Source organism: Podarcis melisellensis (assembly GCF_964234715.1).
Source record: "Podarcis melisellensis genome assembly, chromosome: 6".
Lineage (NCBI taxonomy): Eukaryota > Metazoa > Chordata > Lepidosauria > Squamata > Lacertidae > Podarcis > Podarcis melisellensis.
The window spans coordinates 96935045-96951627 of NC_138538.1; the positions used below are offsets into that span (position 1 = coordinate 96935045).

The window sequence follows — 16583 nt, forward strand, 5'->3', positions numbered from 1 at the left end:
ATTTTCTGAGTCCAGGGAAGGTTTCTTACGGAGTGGTTTTACCACTGCCTCCTTCAAACAGGCAGGGACCACCCCTCTCGTCAAGAGGCATTGATCACCTCCCTGGCCCAGCCAGCTGTTCCTTCCCTGATGGCATTTATCAGCCAAGAGGGGCAAGGGTCTAGAGCGCAAGTGTTCACTCTGACTGATCCCAGCACCTTGTCCACATCCTCAAGCCTTACCAGCTGAAACTCATCCAGCACAACAGGACTAGACTGCTCTGGACACCCCATGGGATTCATCTCCTATAACAGCAGAGTCAATTGTCTTGGTGGATGCAATAAATTTTATCCTCAAAATGTTTTGCAAACAATTCACATCAGCTACTGCTGCTCCCGCCACCTCCTCTGGGCCAGCCTGTAAAAGGCCCCGTCCAGTCTGGAAAAGTTCTGCCGGACGACATGATGAGGATGCCATGGAGGCTGTTTTGCTGTCTTCACTGCCACTAGGGAGGCTCCATAATGAGCTCTTACCAGTGTTTGGTTGCATTCATTTCCTCCACTTGCATTCAAGCCGTCTCCCAGCTTGTTTCCTCGCCCTAAGCTCTGGAGTATATCAGGGGGCCAGTCGGGCTCCACAAAGTTGGTGAGAGTGCTCAGGGGCAAACATTCAGATGTTCCAGAGGTCCTAGAGCCATTTGTAATCCCACTGGATCCATCAGCCTCCAAGGGAGGACCTTCCTAATAGGTCCCCCGTCTCTGCGGAGGGGAAAAGGTGCCAACAGCCTAAGTCTCAATGGGCTTTAGGAACAGAATTTAGGAATATTCTTCCTTTCACTGAATAGAATATTTAGAGTGCCTTCAGACTGTCACTATTTTGTAGGAGGGATTCAAGTGCATGTTGGAACTTTAGACTTGAACATTTAAAGTGAGTTAAGTGCCTGTCACCCTAGTGCAATAAATCCATGGGATGACCAGGGATTGGGAGCCACAATTGTTTGCAGTTTGCAAAGTGGCAGGGAAGTACATTGAAAAATGTGGGATGAACAGTTAACTTATGGGAAAATGTGTAAACACCCTGGAAAACAATGAAATATAGGGTATGCAAACAGCAGTTTGAAATACAGCAAAGCCTTTGCCCCCCCCCAACCTGCCCACTGCACTTTGCAGTGCTGTCCTCATCAGAGAGGGGTGTGAGGGCTTCTTCAGCTGACACATAAGACCTTTGGGTTTCCCTTCCCCTGCAACCCACTCCTAGTCAGGAAGCGGTCATCTGCTCTGACCGTCTCAAACCTGGTTCAGGTACAAAGTGAATGCAGCTAAAAATTTTTTGTTGGATTGTAGCTGGGCTGAGGGAAAAATGCATCTAAAGGCTGATGTTCCTCAAGAAACTACAGGATGGATAGGGATTGTGGCTAACATCATACATATGCAGTTTCAAAAACTAGAAGAGGGAGCACACTGGATGTGGAGTAGGCAATAATGTGTGTATACCCTTAGGCTCTGTAAGGAGTGAGTGAACAAAACCTCCGTGCCTCACATTCCAGACTAAATCATGAGTGGGCATAACCCTTAACATAATATTTAGTAGTACTTATTTCCATAATAACACATTTCTAAATGGTTTAATGGTTGCATATTTATGGTGTAGAATTCCCACTATCTTTGGCAGGCAAACTTTTAAAACTTCACTGCTCCAGAGCAATTGCTTCCCTGACCCTGAACTTGCCCCACTGCTGGATGCACAGACTCATAAAGCCATGCCCTCCGCAGACACGCACGGGCGGCAGCTCTGCCTCTACGCATTTCGTATGTGCTGAGGATAAGGATCCCAAGAATGGGCACTGGGTTCATATTCCCATGGAATCGTAAATGAAACACGATCCCTTTAAGAGAGTTGATTCCCATTAAGTCTGTGCTGCTGCCGCCGCCGTAGCTTCTGGCAAAGCGACCCTCTCCTGCACCTCCCTGGTTCTCAGCTGTATAAAATTGAGGTCACTAGGAGCTCAGTTTCAGAACAAGTGAGTGAGAGCTGGCGAATGCTACTTGCACACTGTGCTTCTCAGGAAGGCTGTGTGGGCTTAGAGGCAGCAGTGAAGCCATGAAGGAGCTGGTGACTTGGTTGCTCTCGGCTTGGATGGTATGGGAAGCAGTCGGGAGCACTGCACGCCTCCAGAAAGCAAACAACCAGGATGGCAGATGCATCTATTCCTTCACAGTCCCCAGTGCAAATGAAGCCAGCTGCACTGACCCTGGGGAAGTGATGGCCATTATCAGGGACCTCCAGAGGGAAAGCAACAGCCAGCACCTGGAACTGGAGTCCTCCAAAGCAAGGCTCAGTCTCCTGGAGACCCTGGTCAGCCAGCTGCATGGAAACCAAGCAGCAAGGAGTTCCTCCTTCTCTGTGGTGAGTTTGCTCCAAAAAGAGGTAGAGAGTCTGAAGAGAGAACAAGCCCAGAGGGACACACAGGTCAGCAGGCTGGAGTACACCATCAGCAACCTGCTCCAAGACAAGTCCGACTTGCAAGAAGATAAGAAGTGGCTGGAGGAAGAGAGGAAGGAGCTGGGAAGGAGGTTGGAGAACACCATGCGGGAGGTGGAGCGGCTGAGAGCCAGCCACTGTCCCCAGGCTGGAGAGGCACCCAGCAGGGACTCCCTTCAAGGTACTGTAGAAATTAAAGCTGCCCCCCCCCCCGCTCAGTCACCCTTTTTTCCTAAATCAAAATGCATGTCTTTTAGCCTTTCCTCATAGGAAGGAAGGAAGCTTCAAACCCTTCGTAATTTTAATTGACCTTTCCCAATTGCAGTGGGATGCCATTTTGTGAGCTGGAGGGGAGGGGAGGTAACCAGGCCTGCCTAGCCTCAATCGCATTTCATCTGAGGTTTTTATGGCATGTTGTTTTGTGTTCCATCTGTTTCTCAACTCTTCCTGAGCCTCTGCAGTCAGAACTCCTGGTCTAGTCCTGGATGGAGTATGTTTACTGCAATGACAGACATCTATACAAAATGTGAGTTACTTAGAGATGAGAAATCGTGGGGCCTAGGTGCTTCTCGCCTGTCCCTGGCACAGAGCCATGCCCTTCCCACTTGTCTCCACTTCTTTCAACAGACGAAATGCCAGGGAGCATCAATGAACATTCCCATCTCACGAATAGAATAGCAGCAGCCCCAGGCATTAAAGGCTACCTGCCAGCAGTGTGTCACCCTGTTGGTGCTGCTAAATGCCCTGTGCTTTGCAGAAAGGCCAGTCCCATTGAGTCATGTTCCCCCAGTGGTAGAGTAATCCATGGGTGACCTCAAGAAGGTATCTGAATGAGGCTAAATGGTTCTCACGGGCCTCTTTCCAGGTTTGCTTAGCACAGACCTGCTTAGCACAAGGCTGGGCTTTTTACAGGCCTTTGCACCGTTGCCCCTATCACAGGGTGGCAGAAATAGGGGGTGGTGGTGGAATGAATATAGAAGCTGGGATCTGGTGTCTGTCAGGGAATATTTTTAGAGTGGGATGCCTCCGGAGCAAAAGTAGAGCATCATTAGCATTTCAGGACATATCAGTCAGCAAGCTGGAAAATAATTATGCTACTCATGAGCCACAGTTTCCATCAAGGTAGTGGGGGGTCAGGCCAAAAAGCTTATGGCTCCTTGGAGGAAGGGCACCTGAGATTAGGAGACATGCCAATGACTACAGAAAGAAAAGAGAGGCCCAGCTAGCCTTTTTGTTTGGTTCTGGGGGTAGTTTCCAGAAGAGCAGATAGCTCAGTGAGACTCTTAATTTCAGGGTTGTGGGTTTGAGCCCGCATTGCCGGGGGTTAGACTAGATGACCCTAGTGATCCCTTCCAATGCTACACTTCTATTTTTATTATTATTCGGGGTGAGGGGATAACTGAAATGACAATGAAACCACTGGAACTTCAACCGCTGCTGATTTTGTTTAATTGAAGTAAAAAATGAATGAAATCTCTAATAAGGGATTTATTAATAGCAGAAAAGAAGAGAGAGAGAGAGAGAGAGAGAGAGAGAGAGAGAGAGAGAGAGAGAGAGAGACAGAGAGAGAGAGATGAAGTACATCTGAGCGCATTTGGAGTGTGGCTGGTATCCAATGCCCTCACTATATGAGTGCAAGGATTTATGCACTAACAAAAAAAATTAATGCTATATTGGACACAAACTTAAAATTTAATCAACACCAAGTGGCCTTTCTGAGCTTCCACATTTCAGGAAGCAGCAAGGCTTCACCTCTCCTTTTTCTTACCTTGGCAGTAAGAAATAAATTGGTTGCTTGAACCCACTGCTAGTCCCTTTAAAGTGGAGAAAGACTGCTTTAAATTAATCTGGCCAAGGAAAGTGGTAGGACACCACTTGTTTGATTCAATGCCTCACAAATCAGAAGCAATGTTCAGTAAATAGCTGACATAATTTAATCTCCCCTTGAATAACTTCAGTGACCCACAAGGACTTTTGACTGCTCAGAAAACTTCTCTTCCCTTCTCTCTCCTCTCCTCCCCCAGCCCTGTAGGCCTATAGCTGGAGGGGACTAAGGGGGGCTGCTCCCCTAAATTTTCTCTTCGGTTCCTATATTCTTTACACGCAATGTTATCATCAGGAAAGCCTTTGTTTCAAAGCTCCTTCATGGCAGACTCCTCCTTTCCGTCCCCTTGGCCTTCAGGGTGTTAATTTTTCTTCTTGCTCTCTCCTTCCCTGCTTTCCTCTGCAGAGTCCAAGGGGAACACAGACACTCTGGACTACCAAGAGCTCAAGTCGGAGCTGGTGGAGGTTCCTGCATCCCGCCTCTTTCAGGGAAGCCCCTCGCCTGGCCTCCCCAGCGCAGCGGGGGAAGAATCAGGTACAGAGCTCTCTTGGGCAGGTGCTGGCTTCCCTTGCTTTGCTCAATGCTGGCTCCTGCCCATCTTTGTAGCACTAGTGAAAGAATCTCGCCCAAAACACCTTGTTTGGGACAGCCTCCCTTTCAGCCAGCTTTCCACCAGTCCAAAGTGAAACTGTCCCTTGTCAGTTTGCCCCTTTAGAAGTGCCAGCTAGTCCTGAAAAACCATCTCTGACTGTCAGACTCCCATATATTACCTGTTTTTTTCCTTTATAAACAAACCTGGCCTGTGTGTGGAACACTACATGGATCCCAAAATCAGAGTGAGCATCTATTTTGAGTCTCCTTAGAAAGTTGGAGAACACATAGCCAGAAAATAATTATGGCTATTCTTCATCAGAACAAAATGTTGAAATGTTACACCCATTTAAGAACAAGAAAGCTGATATACAAAGTCCCAAACCATTTTTTGTGGGGGAAGTGGAAGCAAAATTGAAGGATATTCACTAAATTAGAGGCAGCCACCTCCAACTGACACCACTACAAATTTATTCAGAACTTTTAAAATGAAAAAGGTTTTGATTTTGAGACACAGCTTTCTCATGCAGTTTCAAAACCTAGGGGAACTTATCTCTTATTCCTCATTCTCTATCCCATTGCTAAGTAGAATAATCAGCGGCAAGAGGCAGAAATTCCCAGATTCAGCCTTTCCCAACTCTCTAATTATTATTATTTTTTGTATTTTTGGGGAATTTATATCCAGGCTTTTGCATACATTTTTAAGTAGCAGGAATGAGAAAGAGGCCTTGGAAAGCTGCTGGCTGTGAAAGTAGAATATATTTTTTGTTTAAAAACCAGTATTTGTTTTAATGATGTTTAAACATGGAGATTCTTGAAATATTAAGCCATTTAATAGATAACCCACCCAGGTTGGTCTAAGGCAACTGTAGACATCCATTCATGCTCTCCACTGGTAAAAAGGTGACTGCCTTCCAAGTTAGAGTGATCACCTGTGGATGCCGTCTGGTAGAGAGGCACAGCCAGAGGTTGGCAAAATGCTCTCTTTGTGGGTCTGGACCCCAAACTACAGTTGGGGCAGAATTCTTCAGCCCAATTACCAAGAGGAGTGAGGCCTTGTCAGCATAACACCCAGCTGGCTCAGAGCTCTGCACTGGTGACCGATTTGCTGCTGGGCCAAGTTCAAGGTGGCATATAAAGCCCTTAAATGCTAAGGGAGCAGTTTACCTACGAGATTAACTTCCCCCACATGCTCCCACTTGACGGCTTCGATTAGTGGAATTGACACGTGATTGTTGAGTGTGGCAGCACCTGCACTTTGAAACCCCCTTCCTACAACATTCCTGTTAGAGAAGCCTACTCAGATGCTTAGAAAGTTGAGGTAATTTTAATCTGTTTTAGTGTTTTAACTTTTGTATGATTTAAAGTAGGGTTGTAAGCTTCCTTGATTTTTTATTTTTTACACTCAAGTGGTGTATAGATTTTATGAAGCAAGCAAACAAATGTATAAAATGCCTTTGGATTGGGGCACACTGTAAAATAGCATATTTGAAGAGTAGTCCCCCTCCCCCCCAAATCTCAAGTTCAAATTCTGCCGTAGGGTGAAGTAACTGGCTTACTTATTTCCTGGAACAGGCTGTGGAGTCCTCATATCAGTTGGTGAACCAGTGACCTTCCGCAGGGCAGAGACCATTGCTGGCAAGTATGGTGTGTGGATGAGGGACCCAGAACCCAGCTCTCCCTACAGCCGAGAGACAACCTGGAGAGTTGATACCGTTGGTTCAGATGTCCGCCAAGTCTTTGAGTACAACAATGTGGATCAGTTCACCAAAGGCCACCCTTCCAAAGTACATGTGCTGCCCCGATCTATGGAGAGCACTGGAGCTGTTGTTTATCGGGGTTCCCTCTACTTTCAGATGCGCAAGTCTAGAATAATGGCAAAATATGACCTGAAGACAGAAGTTATTACGGTCCAAAAGGAGCTACCCAATGCCGGCTACCACGGACAGTTTCCCTACTCATGGGGTGGATATACAGACATTGACTTTGCAGTTGATGAGATGGGGCTGTGGGTAATTTACAGCACTGAAAAGGTAAAGGGGGCCATTGTGCTTTCTAAACTGGACCCAGAGACCATAGAGATTGAACAAACATGGGAAACCAACATCCGCAAGCAGTCAGTGGCAAACGCCTTCATGATTTGTGGCTCCTTGTACACCATCAGCAGCTACTCATCCCCTGAGGCCACTGTGAATTTCATCTACTCCACTAAGACAGGAACGAGTGCACCACTGAACATCCGCTTTGAGAACCGCTACAGATACAGCAGCATGGTAGATTACAATCCCACAGAAAGAAAACTCTTGGCTTGGGACAACTTCAATATGGTTGCCTATGATATCAAGCTTTCCAAGATGTGATCTGCTTGGAGAGAGTGGGAAGATGCCACCTGCCAGCGAGGCTCATTTCCAAGGGAAGCTTGGAGCAGGAAGTCCACATAACCACCATTCCTTTGACTAGTTACAATATAGGGCACACAAATCATGCCAAAGTTCTCCTGACCAAGCTCTACTGAGGGAGCAGGAGCTTTGTGCAAGCTCACCCCTGTGCTTAGTGGCTGTGCTCTTGGGCAGCTGCTATTCATTTCAGTGGACTTTAGGAAGGAGAACCTCCCATGGATTGTACCCCAGTTCACTGCCCTTGATGGGCAGCCACTGCCATTTGCTCCAAATGTCTCTGCACAGTGTAGTCTTTCCTAATTAGACCTGGAACACAAATGCATGCAGCCTTCAAAATGACACAGACCCAGTGCCTCTGGAGCTCTCGTCTTTGCCTGGCCATAGGATTCAGCACTGTTGGGTGAGAAGCAGGACTGAAGTAATCTCTTTTGCTCTCTTCTGTGGACCTGACAATGGTGCATTCATTACATAAGTGTAAAGTTGCCCTTCTTATATTTGGCTTGCCTAGAACAGCCTGGTGGCTTCCTCCTCACTGCAGAGACCTTAGCACCACTTTGTGGTGGGGAAGGGGCTGCTTAACCCTTTCTCGCCCACTTCTTTTTGCCCGAAGCTTGTCTTAAACTGCTTCCTCCTGGAAGGTCAAAGTTCCGGGTTGAAGTTTTCTGTGTGTGTTAGAAACAAACAGGGGTCCAGTGTACTGGTGTAGTAAAAGCAATTGAGAGACATTTCAGAGGACTAGAATTTGTCAGAATTATCTAAGAAGTACAGTAAGTGAATCAAAATTCAGAGCAGTCCCTGCCGGCAGGCTTGCAGTCTAAATTCCATTTAGGCTTTGCAAGGTCTGCTGAGACTGGGGAACCTGTGACCCTCTAGATGTTTTTGGACATGCAGCTCCCATCATCCCTGATGGTCAGGGCTGGAGACAGGAAGAGGTCAGCAACAAAACAGTAAATCATCTGAGGCCAGTGAAGGAAACAAACCACAGCTCTTGCCCAGTGGCCTCGGCAACTCTTTCTAGGAGGTCAGTTGCGAGGACTGAAGGTCCCTGCCTTCCCAGTGCCCACTAGGACTTCTCATCTCCAGGGTCTTTCCCACACAATGTCAGGCTGCATCTGTGCACCACGGCACCTCTCCTCTGCCTGTTTCATTGCTCTGCGTGTTCTAGGATACCGGGCTGAAGGGAGCTGGTTGCAGCAGCAGTAGGAGACTCCTGTATGGAAGTCAATAAACAATTAACCCTCCAACCAGTCTTATCGGTGCAGTCATTTCTTTTCTGCAATGTTTTTTGAGGCACTGTATTTGCTACACAGCCCTTTCCCCAAAAAACTAATGGGGTGTGCCTGGCACTGCCTGGGACTTCTTAGAAACAACAACAAAATGTTCTTTTTAAATTAATAGTGCAATTTGTGGTTTGAGACCCATCACAACAAAAATTGGGTGAAGTCACACCAAACTCACATTTCAGCCTGCCATATTAATTCAAAATGGCTCTTGGCATCCAGACATCAACAGAGACACCCCCACCCCCAACCTCAGGAACCCTCATGCTGAGTTTGGCAATGATATCTAGAGTGCCAGTTGAACCTATGTCAAAAAATGTGCCAAGTCATGCCAAAGTGATGTTTTGGTTTGCCATCTTCATTCAAAGTCATGCCTAGCATCCAAATAATGACGTAGTCTGACATCCCACCTTGGTAACTATCGTGTCACATTTGGTGATGATATCCTAAGAGGCATCTGAACATATAGAGACCAAGCAAAAGGACAGACAAATCACTGAACTCTGTGCTGTATGTATGCTTTGCATTTGAAGCCTGCTAGGGATCTGGTGGAAGCCTGTACTTTATGTATATAGTGAAACTGCCTTAATGCTTTGGACCTGTCAGTAAAGGACGGAACTGAGTGAAAAGTTGGAGTCCGACTGTATTTCTTCCAGCACAAGATGCACTGCCACAAACCTACACGCTTGGAGGGCTGCACACATTTGGCACATGCCATATGTCAACAGTGTGCACTGTAAAGCCTGCTCTTGCCACTCTCTTGATACTCTGGCAGTTACTGTGCTGCTGTCCTGCATTTGACTTAACTAAGTGTCCCTATGAGGACAGGAATGTTGTCTTCTTGTGCCACATCACAGGTTTTGAAAGAAGCAGCTCCTTGCTACTAGGGGTGATGAGAGTTTTTGCCATTTGTGATGGGACGAGGAGGAGGAATGAGGCCAGGGAAAGGCTGACGCTGCAGCAAAAGGCTGCTGAACACGCCCCCACTGCGGCACCTGGTTGGGTAGCCACCGGGGGGGGGGGGCGTGAGCGCCAGCCAGGTGAGCTGGAGGCAGGGGGCAATGCCCCCTGCTGGGCGGTGCTCGGGCTCCCGCCCACAACCACTCCCCTCTCTTTCAGGGAGGAGAGTCTTTGTCCTTCCACTTATCTGCCCACACCATGTATTTACCACTCGCCTCCAATCCCTGATCTGCCTGGCAGCACCTATTTGCTCCTAGGCTCTTGTGGCCTCTGCCAACTCTATGATTCTATGATTCTATGAATCTCAGCATCTCACTGCCCTAGGATATCTGACACTCCTTTCTTTAATACCTATAGCAAGAGAGCATTAATATGCTTTTGTTCTGATGGAATTAACCTGGCAACGCCTTCATAAAAACTAAGAGGGCTTATTACACAAGCGTGACATCATCAAGGACTCCTACTTATCCAATCAGATTGAAAGACTGATGACAAATCCACACATAATGGATCAGGATGGACACCAGGCCTGCTCTGAAGCAGCTCTGCTGAAGTTAATAGAATTTAACATCTGAACTACAGCGACGTGATGTGATGGTGGATTTGAAGGGCATCCAACAACAGCCCACCTGTGACAGAATTTTGACACTGCAGTGAGTTGGGGGTCAATTTGCAAGTGCATTTGTTTTAGAGGTGCCATATTTCAAAAAGTGAAAATCCAAACACTAAAGTTGTTGGCCTTTTTTTGGGGGGGGTGTTGCAAAGCTGTTGAGCTTTGACTACAGTAAAGTGGTTCAGTCACGCAGCCTTCTGTTTAGTTTCTCTCTCTCTCTGTGTGCAATGTGCTTGACCAAAGGCCCCATGGAAACAAGTTTTGAAGAGGGATTTGAAGGAAGCAAACAAGGGGACTTCTAGGCACAAGAGACAAAAGATCCTTGCAGATGTCTCAGGATGGCGCTGGATAAATTGTTTTGGATGAGAGGGTGTCGAGAAAGGGGCAAGGGACAAATCCAGGGAGGGTTCTGAATACAAGGATGTGTTTGTACTGTGCCTGGAATGACAGACATACTCAGCAGAAAGGCAACTGGACGTGAGAACTGTCTCCTACTCTGATTTGCTATCTTTGGAGCAGGTGTTTTCTACTTACAGCAGTTAAGCATGTCTTTATTTACAGTAATCATAATCATCCATTTTAGGTTCTAAACTTCATTTAACAGGCAGATATGTGAGAGGAGGCTGCAGATGTGGGATGCCCTGAAATGGTCAAAGCCATGGCCATGGCCTGCCAGGGCTCCTGTGCAGGTCTCTAGAAGCAGGGGCCACGCAGTGCAGGTTTACTTAGGTAGACTTAGGAGAGACGGTGTGGCACAGCAGAGGACAGGCTCTTGCACCGATGAAACGGGGGTTCAAATCCCGGGCTAGCTTGGCCAAATTTTAGTTACTACCCAGCCTGTAAAGTGAATTGACTAGAGTATTTGTAAGTGCAAATTCCAATAAGATAATTACTATATACACACAAAATCTATAGAAATTGCTATAAAAACTAGCATGTGACTGTTCAGTACGCCAAACTGGGCAGGGTGCCCTGGCACTGGCCTAACTCAAGTAACACTTGTGTTTTGGCAAAGCAGCTAAGCTCAAGTTCCAGCCGCTTGAATGACTCGTTTCCCACTCCACAGGTCAGGCATCAATGGACTATCACCCAGCAGCACAGAGGGATGGATGTGAGATGTTTTTGCATGGCTCCATTAAGTCCCTCCTTTTCAGATGCCTCTCCTGCTTCCCCCAGAAATGTCCACAACTCATCCCCTCCTGAGCCAGGGGAACAACCCTGCAGATGCCAATGCCACTCTGCAACGTTTCGCCAAGGTCTTCCATGCTGTCTCAGACAGGGCTGCATGCAGCAGCTCTCAGACAACTGGGTATTTTCCACCAATGACCAGAGCCTCATTAACCCAAGCTCTCCAGTCTGTGCACGAAGAAGTCGAAACATCACCTGTCCTGAAAGATGTCTCTGTTCTCCCCCATTGTGGCTTACATGCCGGATAGATGGGAGTGGCACACCACCTCCTGTAGGCAGCTGGGCTGCGCACTCCAAAGACCCTGTGTGCAAAGCAACTGATCTAGCAGAGCATCAACCGACACCTGGAAGCTGTGCTGTCTACTCCCTTGACACAAGAAGTCTGAACCCCACATGCCAACATGGATGCTGTGCTCCTTCTCTTCCAATGCATTATATCATTTACTCATCACCTGTTTCCTCGAGCTATTTGCAAAATGAAGGTGGCCACCGATTCTCTAATAATGTGCCACCAGTTCTTGTTGCTGTGTATCCAAGGGAACAAGGTTCCCCACCTCACGTGGAACAGCTAGCCCAAATTGACCGGACTCCCACACCTGCTATTCCAGACAGCTACCTTGCCTTTTCTGGGTAATAGGAATGTGTGCCAAGTTTGAACAGGGCTGGCCTTTCCAGGGCATCATAAATTAATGGTCATTGCATTCGATCTCTTTCTTGGTCTCTTCATATTTCCTTCCTCTCTCTTCCTGTGACCTTGGCTTTTGTCATGCCTCTCTTTTGCTTTGTATGTCTGAGCAACATCACTGCAGAGATGGATTCTGGAGCTGCAGAATGCACCTCCTCTTACCATATAGGTGGGTGAGCTGACTTGCAATAGTAATTTCTTACAGTATTTATCATGGATAAATTTGCTGATCTAGCTATTCTACAGTACTCTCGAGTAACTGCAAATTAATTTAGTGCAAGTTGTTGTGAGTTAAGAACCACTATTTTTAATCAATATGTTGAGGACTGGTATTCTGGCTTCTTTTTAATGGACCACATTTCATAACTTTACATCAAACAGGAAAGAACCTGAAAGGCTTCTAAATTAAAATTGAAATGCTCTTTGTTCCCGGTGGCCAAAGTCAAATGAACGTTGTACAGCCTGAGGTTACTTTGTGCAGCAACCACAAGCTGCTTTTCCAACTTAAAAGAGCCCAAGAACACATCTAACAACTCTAGCTGAAGAGTTCAATCTTGAAAGAGATGAGTAACTTCCATCTTCAGCAGTTTCCCCTTATAGTTTTCATCTCAGTCTGAAATTGTACTAAACTGCTCCGTTTGTATCTAACTAGCACATTATAGCTCTGATACATTAAAGGAGGTGCCAGGTGCTGCTTTCAACCCAAACTCCTATTCTAGGTAGCCAAGCAACACTTCCAACTTTAGCACCTGCAATGCAGACTTAACTCAGGACAGCCTCCTCCAGCTGCCTCAGAAGCAACTAGAGAATTCCAGCTGCCCTGGGTCCTCGTTAGTTTCCAAGCCTCAATTCAGGGTGCAGGTTTTAATCTTTAAAGCATTTTTTGGCTTGGGATTAGGGGACCCGAAGGGGTACTTGTCTCCATATGAACTTGATGGTGTTCTAGGTTCTTCAATAGAGGCCATTCTTTAAAGGTGAGGTGGGTGGCAAAGCATGACATTCCCAGACACTTTATGTAGAGAATATTTTTTATTAGTTTCTGTAATCAAACCCATGTAAATAAGACCTTACATATTTAATACAGTGTTACCCCTGTACAAATGAAAAAAAAGTTTAAACATTTCTAGACCAATATGGCTGTTAATTTCTGTACAATGCCAACTCACAGTACAAGTGGATATCTTTCCCCCAAAGCTGACATCACAGCTAAGTTTCCAAAAATTCAAATTATAATATTTATATAAAAAGATAACCAATAGCATTTCACTAGGCATCAATAGCAGCAACAGACTTTTCCAGCTTCTGCTGTCATCTGAACAAAATTATACACATTAGACTTTTAGCTCACTCTTCGTTCCAAAAAAATGTTGGGAAGGGGAAGAAGAAATTCTCAGAGAAAACAGTCAATTCTGCAATTGCTATGGTACGTGGTGCTCTCTTATTAACTTCCAATCATTGCCTGAAAAAGTCTTCAGTAACGTCATTAAAACAGCTCTACTATAGCACAGTCACAACTACATATAAGCAGGTATGGAGTATTTTACATTCACAGAAGTTATCATACAGTACTCTCCTACAGCTATACTACTAGAAGGATACAATTAAGAAGGCATTATTTGACTTGATTCTATTTCCCAGCACACAGTGAGCAGGAAGGAGTAGCTTTGATATAAGAATGCATTGTTTCAGAGGATGCTGTCTTGCAGCAGGTTACGTGCTTGTTGCTCTATACAGACATAAGCTGAAAACAGTTTGAAGGCCAAAGGATTCCTTCCCCCAAGTACTACTGAGCCAGAGCTCAATCTGACTGGCAATACAACTCCTAAATGGGAGTATTCTAAACTCTGCACTTTTGGTATGAACATGGGAGTCAATTCGCATCTTCCCCAGTTAATTCAGCACCATATCAAACCATAGCAGCAGCTATAGCCTGCCTTTTAGGGATATCTGATGTAGAGCATCACAGAATGAAGTGTGTGTTGGTAGGGAAAATGAGGAAGGCTGAGGGTAAGTTGCTCTGTGCGACTTCTCAATTGCCTTAAATTCTCTTGTTTCATTATTAAATAACAGCATCCTCTTAGGACCCTGAGCAACATAAAACCAATTTCATTTCTGTCCAGCATAGCCTTCTTCAATCTGCCTTTCTTTTCAAAATGAAACAGCAAAGAGAAGAGCATTTACCACTGGTTAATAACATGCTTCAGCAGCATTATTTTTCATTTTGCATCCTCAGAAAAACAGGTGCCCCTATACAGACAGATTACGTTCAATTCATGTGGTGGCCTGGAAGCTACAAGCCCCAAGATCTCCAGACCTTTAAAGCATGTTACCATTCATGTCTGCCAAGGCTAATTAGCAACTGTGTCTATTTATGCCATTCACAGCCTTGAAGGGACATGCTTTGCCCTTTGGCTACAGGTTTTGCCAGTGGCATTTCACTCCCCAGTTGAAAGAAATGGGCACAACACTTAGGATTTTGTTTCCTCTGTCTTGATAGCCTGAGGTTTGATTGGTCCAGTTCTAACAGGCTTGGGGGCTGTTGTGGGTGCAGGGCTTGGTTTCTCCGCCACTTTGTCCTGACAGACTCCTGGGGAGGAGTCTGCCATTGCCTCAGCCGCTTTACTCCCACCGTCACTCACTTTCTGCATTTTGCTTCCAGGTGGCTTGGCCTGCTGCTGTTCAGAGAAGAATCTCTGTGTTGACTGAAGGACCTCTGCTCTCTGCTTTGCCTTAATAAGAAAGAAAGTGGGTTAAATAAGAGCACAGGCCTGAAAGAAACTACTTATTCAGTGTGTTCAGGATCTGAGGGATTCAGAGTTCTCCTGGTAGTGCCTACAATAGTAACTCACACACCTTGAAATTTCTTCCACAATGTAGTTTGAATGCCAAGACAAAATCATTTCTTGTCATGCCTGGCATTTTGAATTTCTCTGGAGATCCAGTGAACCTGCAGTTCTCCAGATGTTGATAGGAGTTGTCATTCAACTCCCTAACCTAGATCCTACTAGTAGTACTACAGGAATTAAAAGGAGCCGGAGTGACATTTAGGTCAGTCCCCTTGCACAAGCCATGAGCATGCTTCTTCCTCTCAAACACATTCCAGTCTGTGGTAAGCAGAAAGGCTACAAACACCACCAAAGTCAAGGCCAAAAAGGCAATGAAGAATACACTGTATTTCCACCTTTTTATAAAGTCAACCTAAAGGCTACAGTGCCAAAAACATGTCATCAAAATTTATACAAGCATGTGGTAAGAATGGAATGTGACCTGTACAAAGATTAAAAGCAAGGATACAGAAGTATAAAAGTACAGCTTTGCATATAAGTCAAAAACTTCAGATGCTGACTTCATAAACTATAAATAATAGTAGTATGTCAGCATGTGTAAAAACTCAGTGCAATCAAGAAAATAATCAACATTCTTCAGTGAAGTTCTATAGACCCTTCAAATGCCAAACATATTTTGGCTTGGTCAGATTTCCTCAGTGGCAGATGTTATTGTACAGAAGTTCTACTGTATTTATGAGTCTAACGTGCTATTGAATTTAATGTGCACCTCAATTTTCAAAACCTTGAAACCAAAAAAAGGTATTTGCTCACGAATTTAATGTACATCAGCAAAAAGTGCACTCTTTACAACAATTTGGACTCTTTATAACAACAATACAAAGCTGAAAATGAATGAAGAGCAGCTAAAATCTTATGTTCATTTTTCATATGATCTCGTCCACATCAGAAGACCGAAAAAGCAAAGCCATGCTTCCCCTGCCTGCCCTCCTAGTATTCTTATGTGGGCCCCTTCTCCTTCTCCTTCTCCTTCTCCCTCTCTCTCTCCCTCTCTCTCTCTCTCTCACACACAGACTTTTTTTTGGGTTTGAGGCTGGGAGTGCAAGGAGGGGAGTCTGCACATGAGAGAGGGCTGCTGTTGGCCACAGCCGATTGCAGCTCATGGAGCTCTGAGCAAGAGGGAGGCTGCCGAAAGACGAAGCAGCAAATCTGGTGGTGGGGCAGTTTCGTCTGACAAGAGGGAGGAAGGGAGGAGAAGGTGGCCGCGGTGGCAGCAGCAGGGGGTGAGAGGGTCTTGGGGCACCTTGGCAGCAACCACAATGTCTGAGGATCAGGCGCCTGCCTCTTCTGTGCGAGCAGCCCTCTACTGCTAGGGCTCAAGAGTCACTGCCTCACGAGAAAAACACAAGAGAAAGTGGCTTGGTGCCAGTGGACTTTGGGTAGCAGAGGGGAAGACAAGCCTACTGGAGGAAGTCAAGCTGCAGGAGGCCGATGGCCTGCAAAACTACCCTATTTACTTGGATGTAATGCGCCACAGAAACTAATGTACACCCTAATTTTTGCAACGCAATTTGGCCAAAAAAGGTGGGTATTAGATTTGAGTAAATATGCACTTAGCCAAAAGGCCGAGAAGCGATAGATTTGAGTAAACATGGTATATGCATGAGCTCAATGTATCACACTTGTTGCCATCTTCCATCTGCAAAAAATTGCAACATCTTTTTCACAGGAGTAACATTTGATTATTGGGTTGCACATTGTAATATTCGTGATTTTGCAAGGGTCAAAATCCATTT

General features: G+C 45.8%; 2 protein-coding genes and 1 long non-coding RNA gene across 15 annotated transcripts in view; 2 read left to right on the forward strand and 1 right to left on the reverse strand.

Moving 5' to 3' along the window:
- Window positions 1-1056: 1056 nt before the first annotated feature.
- Window positions 1057-7771, forward strand: MYOC (myocilin). Its single transcript, XM_081914522.1, has 3 exons — window positions 1057-2641; window positions 4691-4819; window positions 6452-7771. The coding sequence occupies exons 1-3, from the start codon at window positions 2080-2082 to the stop codon at window positions 7234-7236; spliced, it is 1476 nt and encodes a 491-aa protein (XP_081770648.1). The 5' UTR covers window positions 1057-2079; the 3' UTR covers window positions 7237-7771.
- Window positions 7772-9826: 2055 nt separating this feature from the next.
- Window positions 9827-14412, forward strand: LOC309372015. The gene is made up of 2 exons (XR_014169362.1): window positions 9827-10168; window positions 11195-14412. It is a non-coding gene; the product is annotated as an uncharacterized lncRNA (long non-coding RNA).
- The window catches only part of PRRC2C (proline rich coiled-coil 2C), an 84720-nt gene continuing 81148 nt past the window's right edge, over window positions 13012-16583 (reverse strand). For all 13 annotated transcript variants that reach the window (XM_081914997.1, XM_081914995.1, XM_081915003.1 and 10 more), the window contains one exon: window positions 13012-14730. In XM_081914997.1, coding sequence (XP_081771123.1) covers window positions 14470-14730 — 261 coding nt within the window. In that variant the 3' untranslated portion in view covers window positions 13012-14469. The remainder of the gene's footprint in view (window positions 14731-16583) is intronic.

Coding starts and splice junctions, on each gene's coding strand:
- MYOC (XM_081914522.1), top strand. CDS start 2,080: ATGAAGGAGCTGGTGACTTGGTTGCTCTCGGCTTGGATGGTATGGGAA. Junction 2,642..4,690: donor CAGCAGGGACTCCCTTCAAG/GTACTGTAGAAA, acceptor TTTCCTCTGCAG/AGTCCAAGGGGAACACAGAC. Junction 4,820..6,451: donor CGCAGCGGGGGAAGAATCAG/GTACAGAGCTCT, acceptor TTCCTGGAACAG/GCTGTGGAGTCCTCATATCA.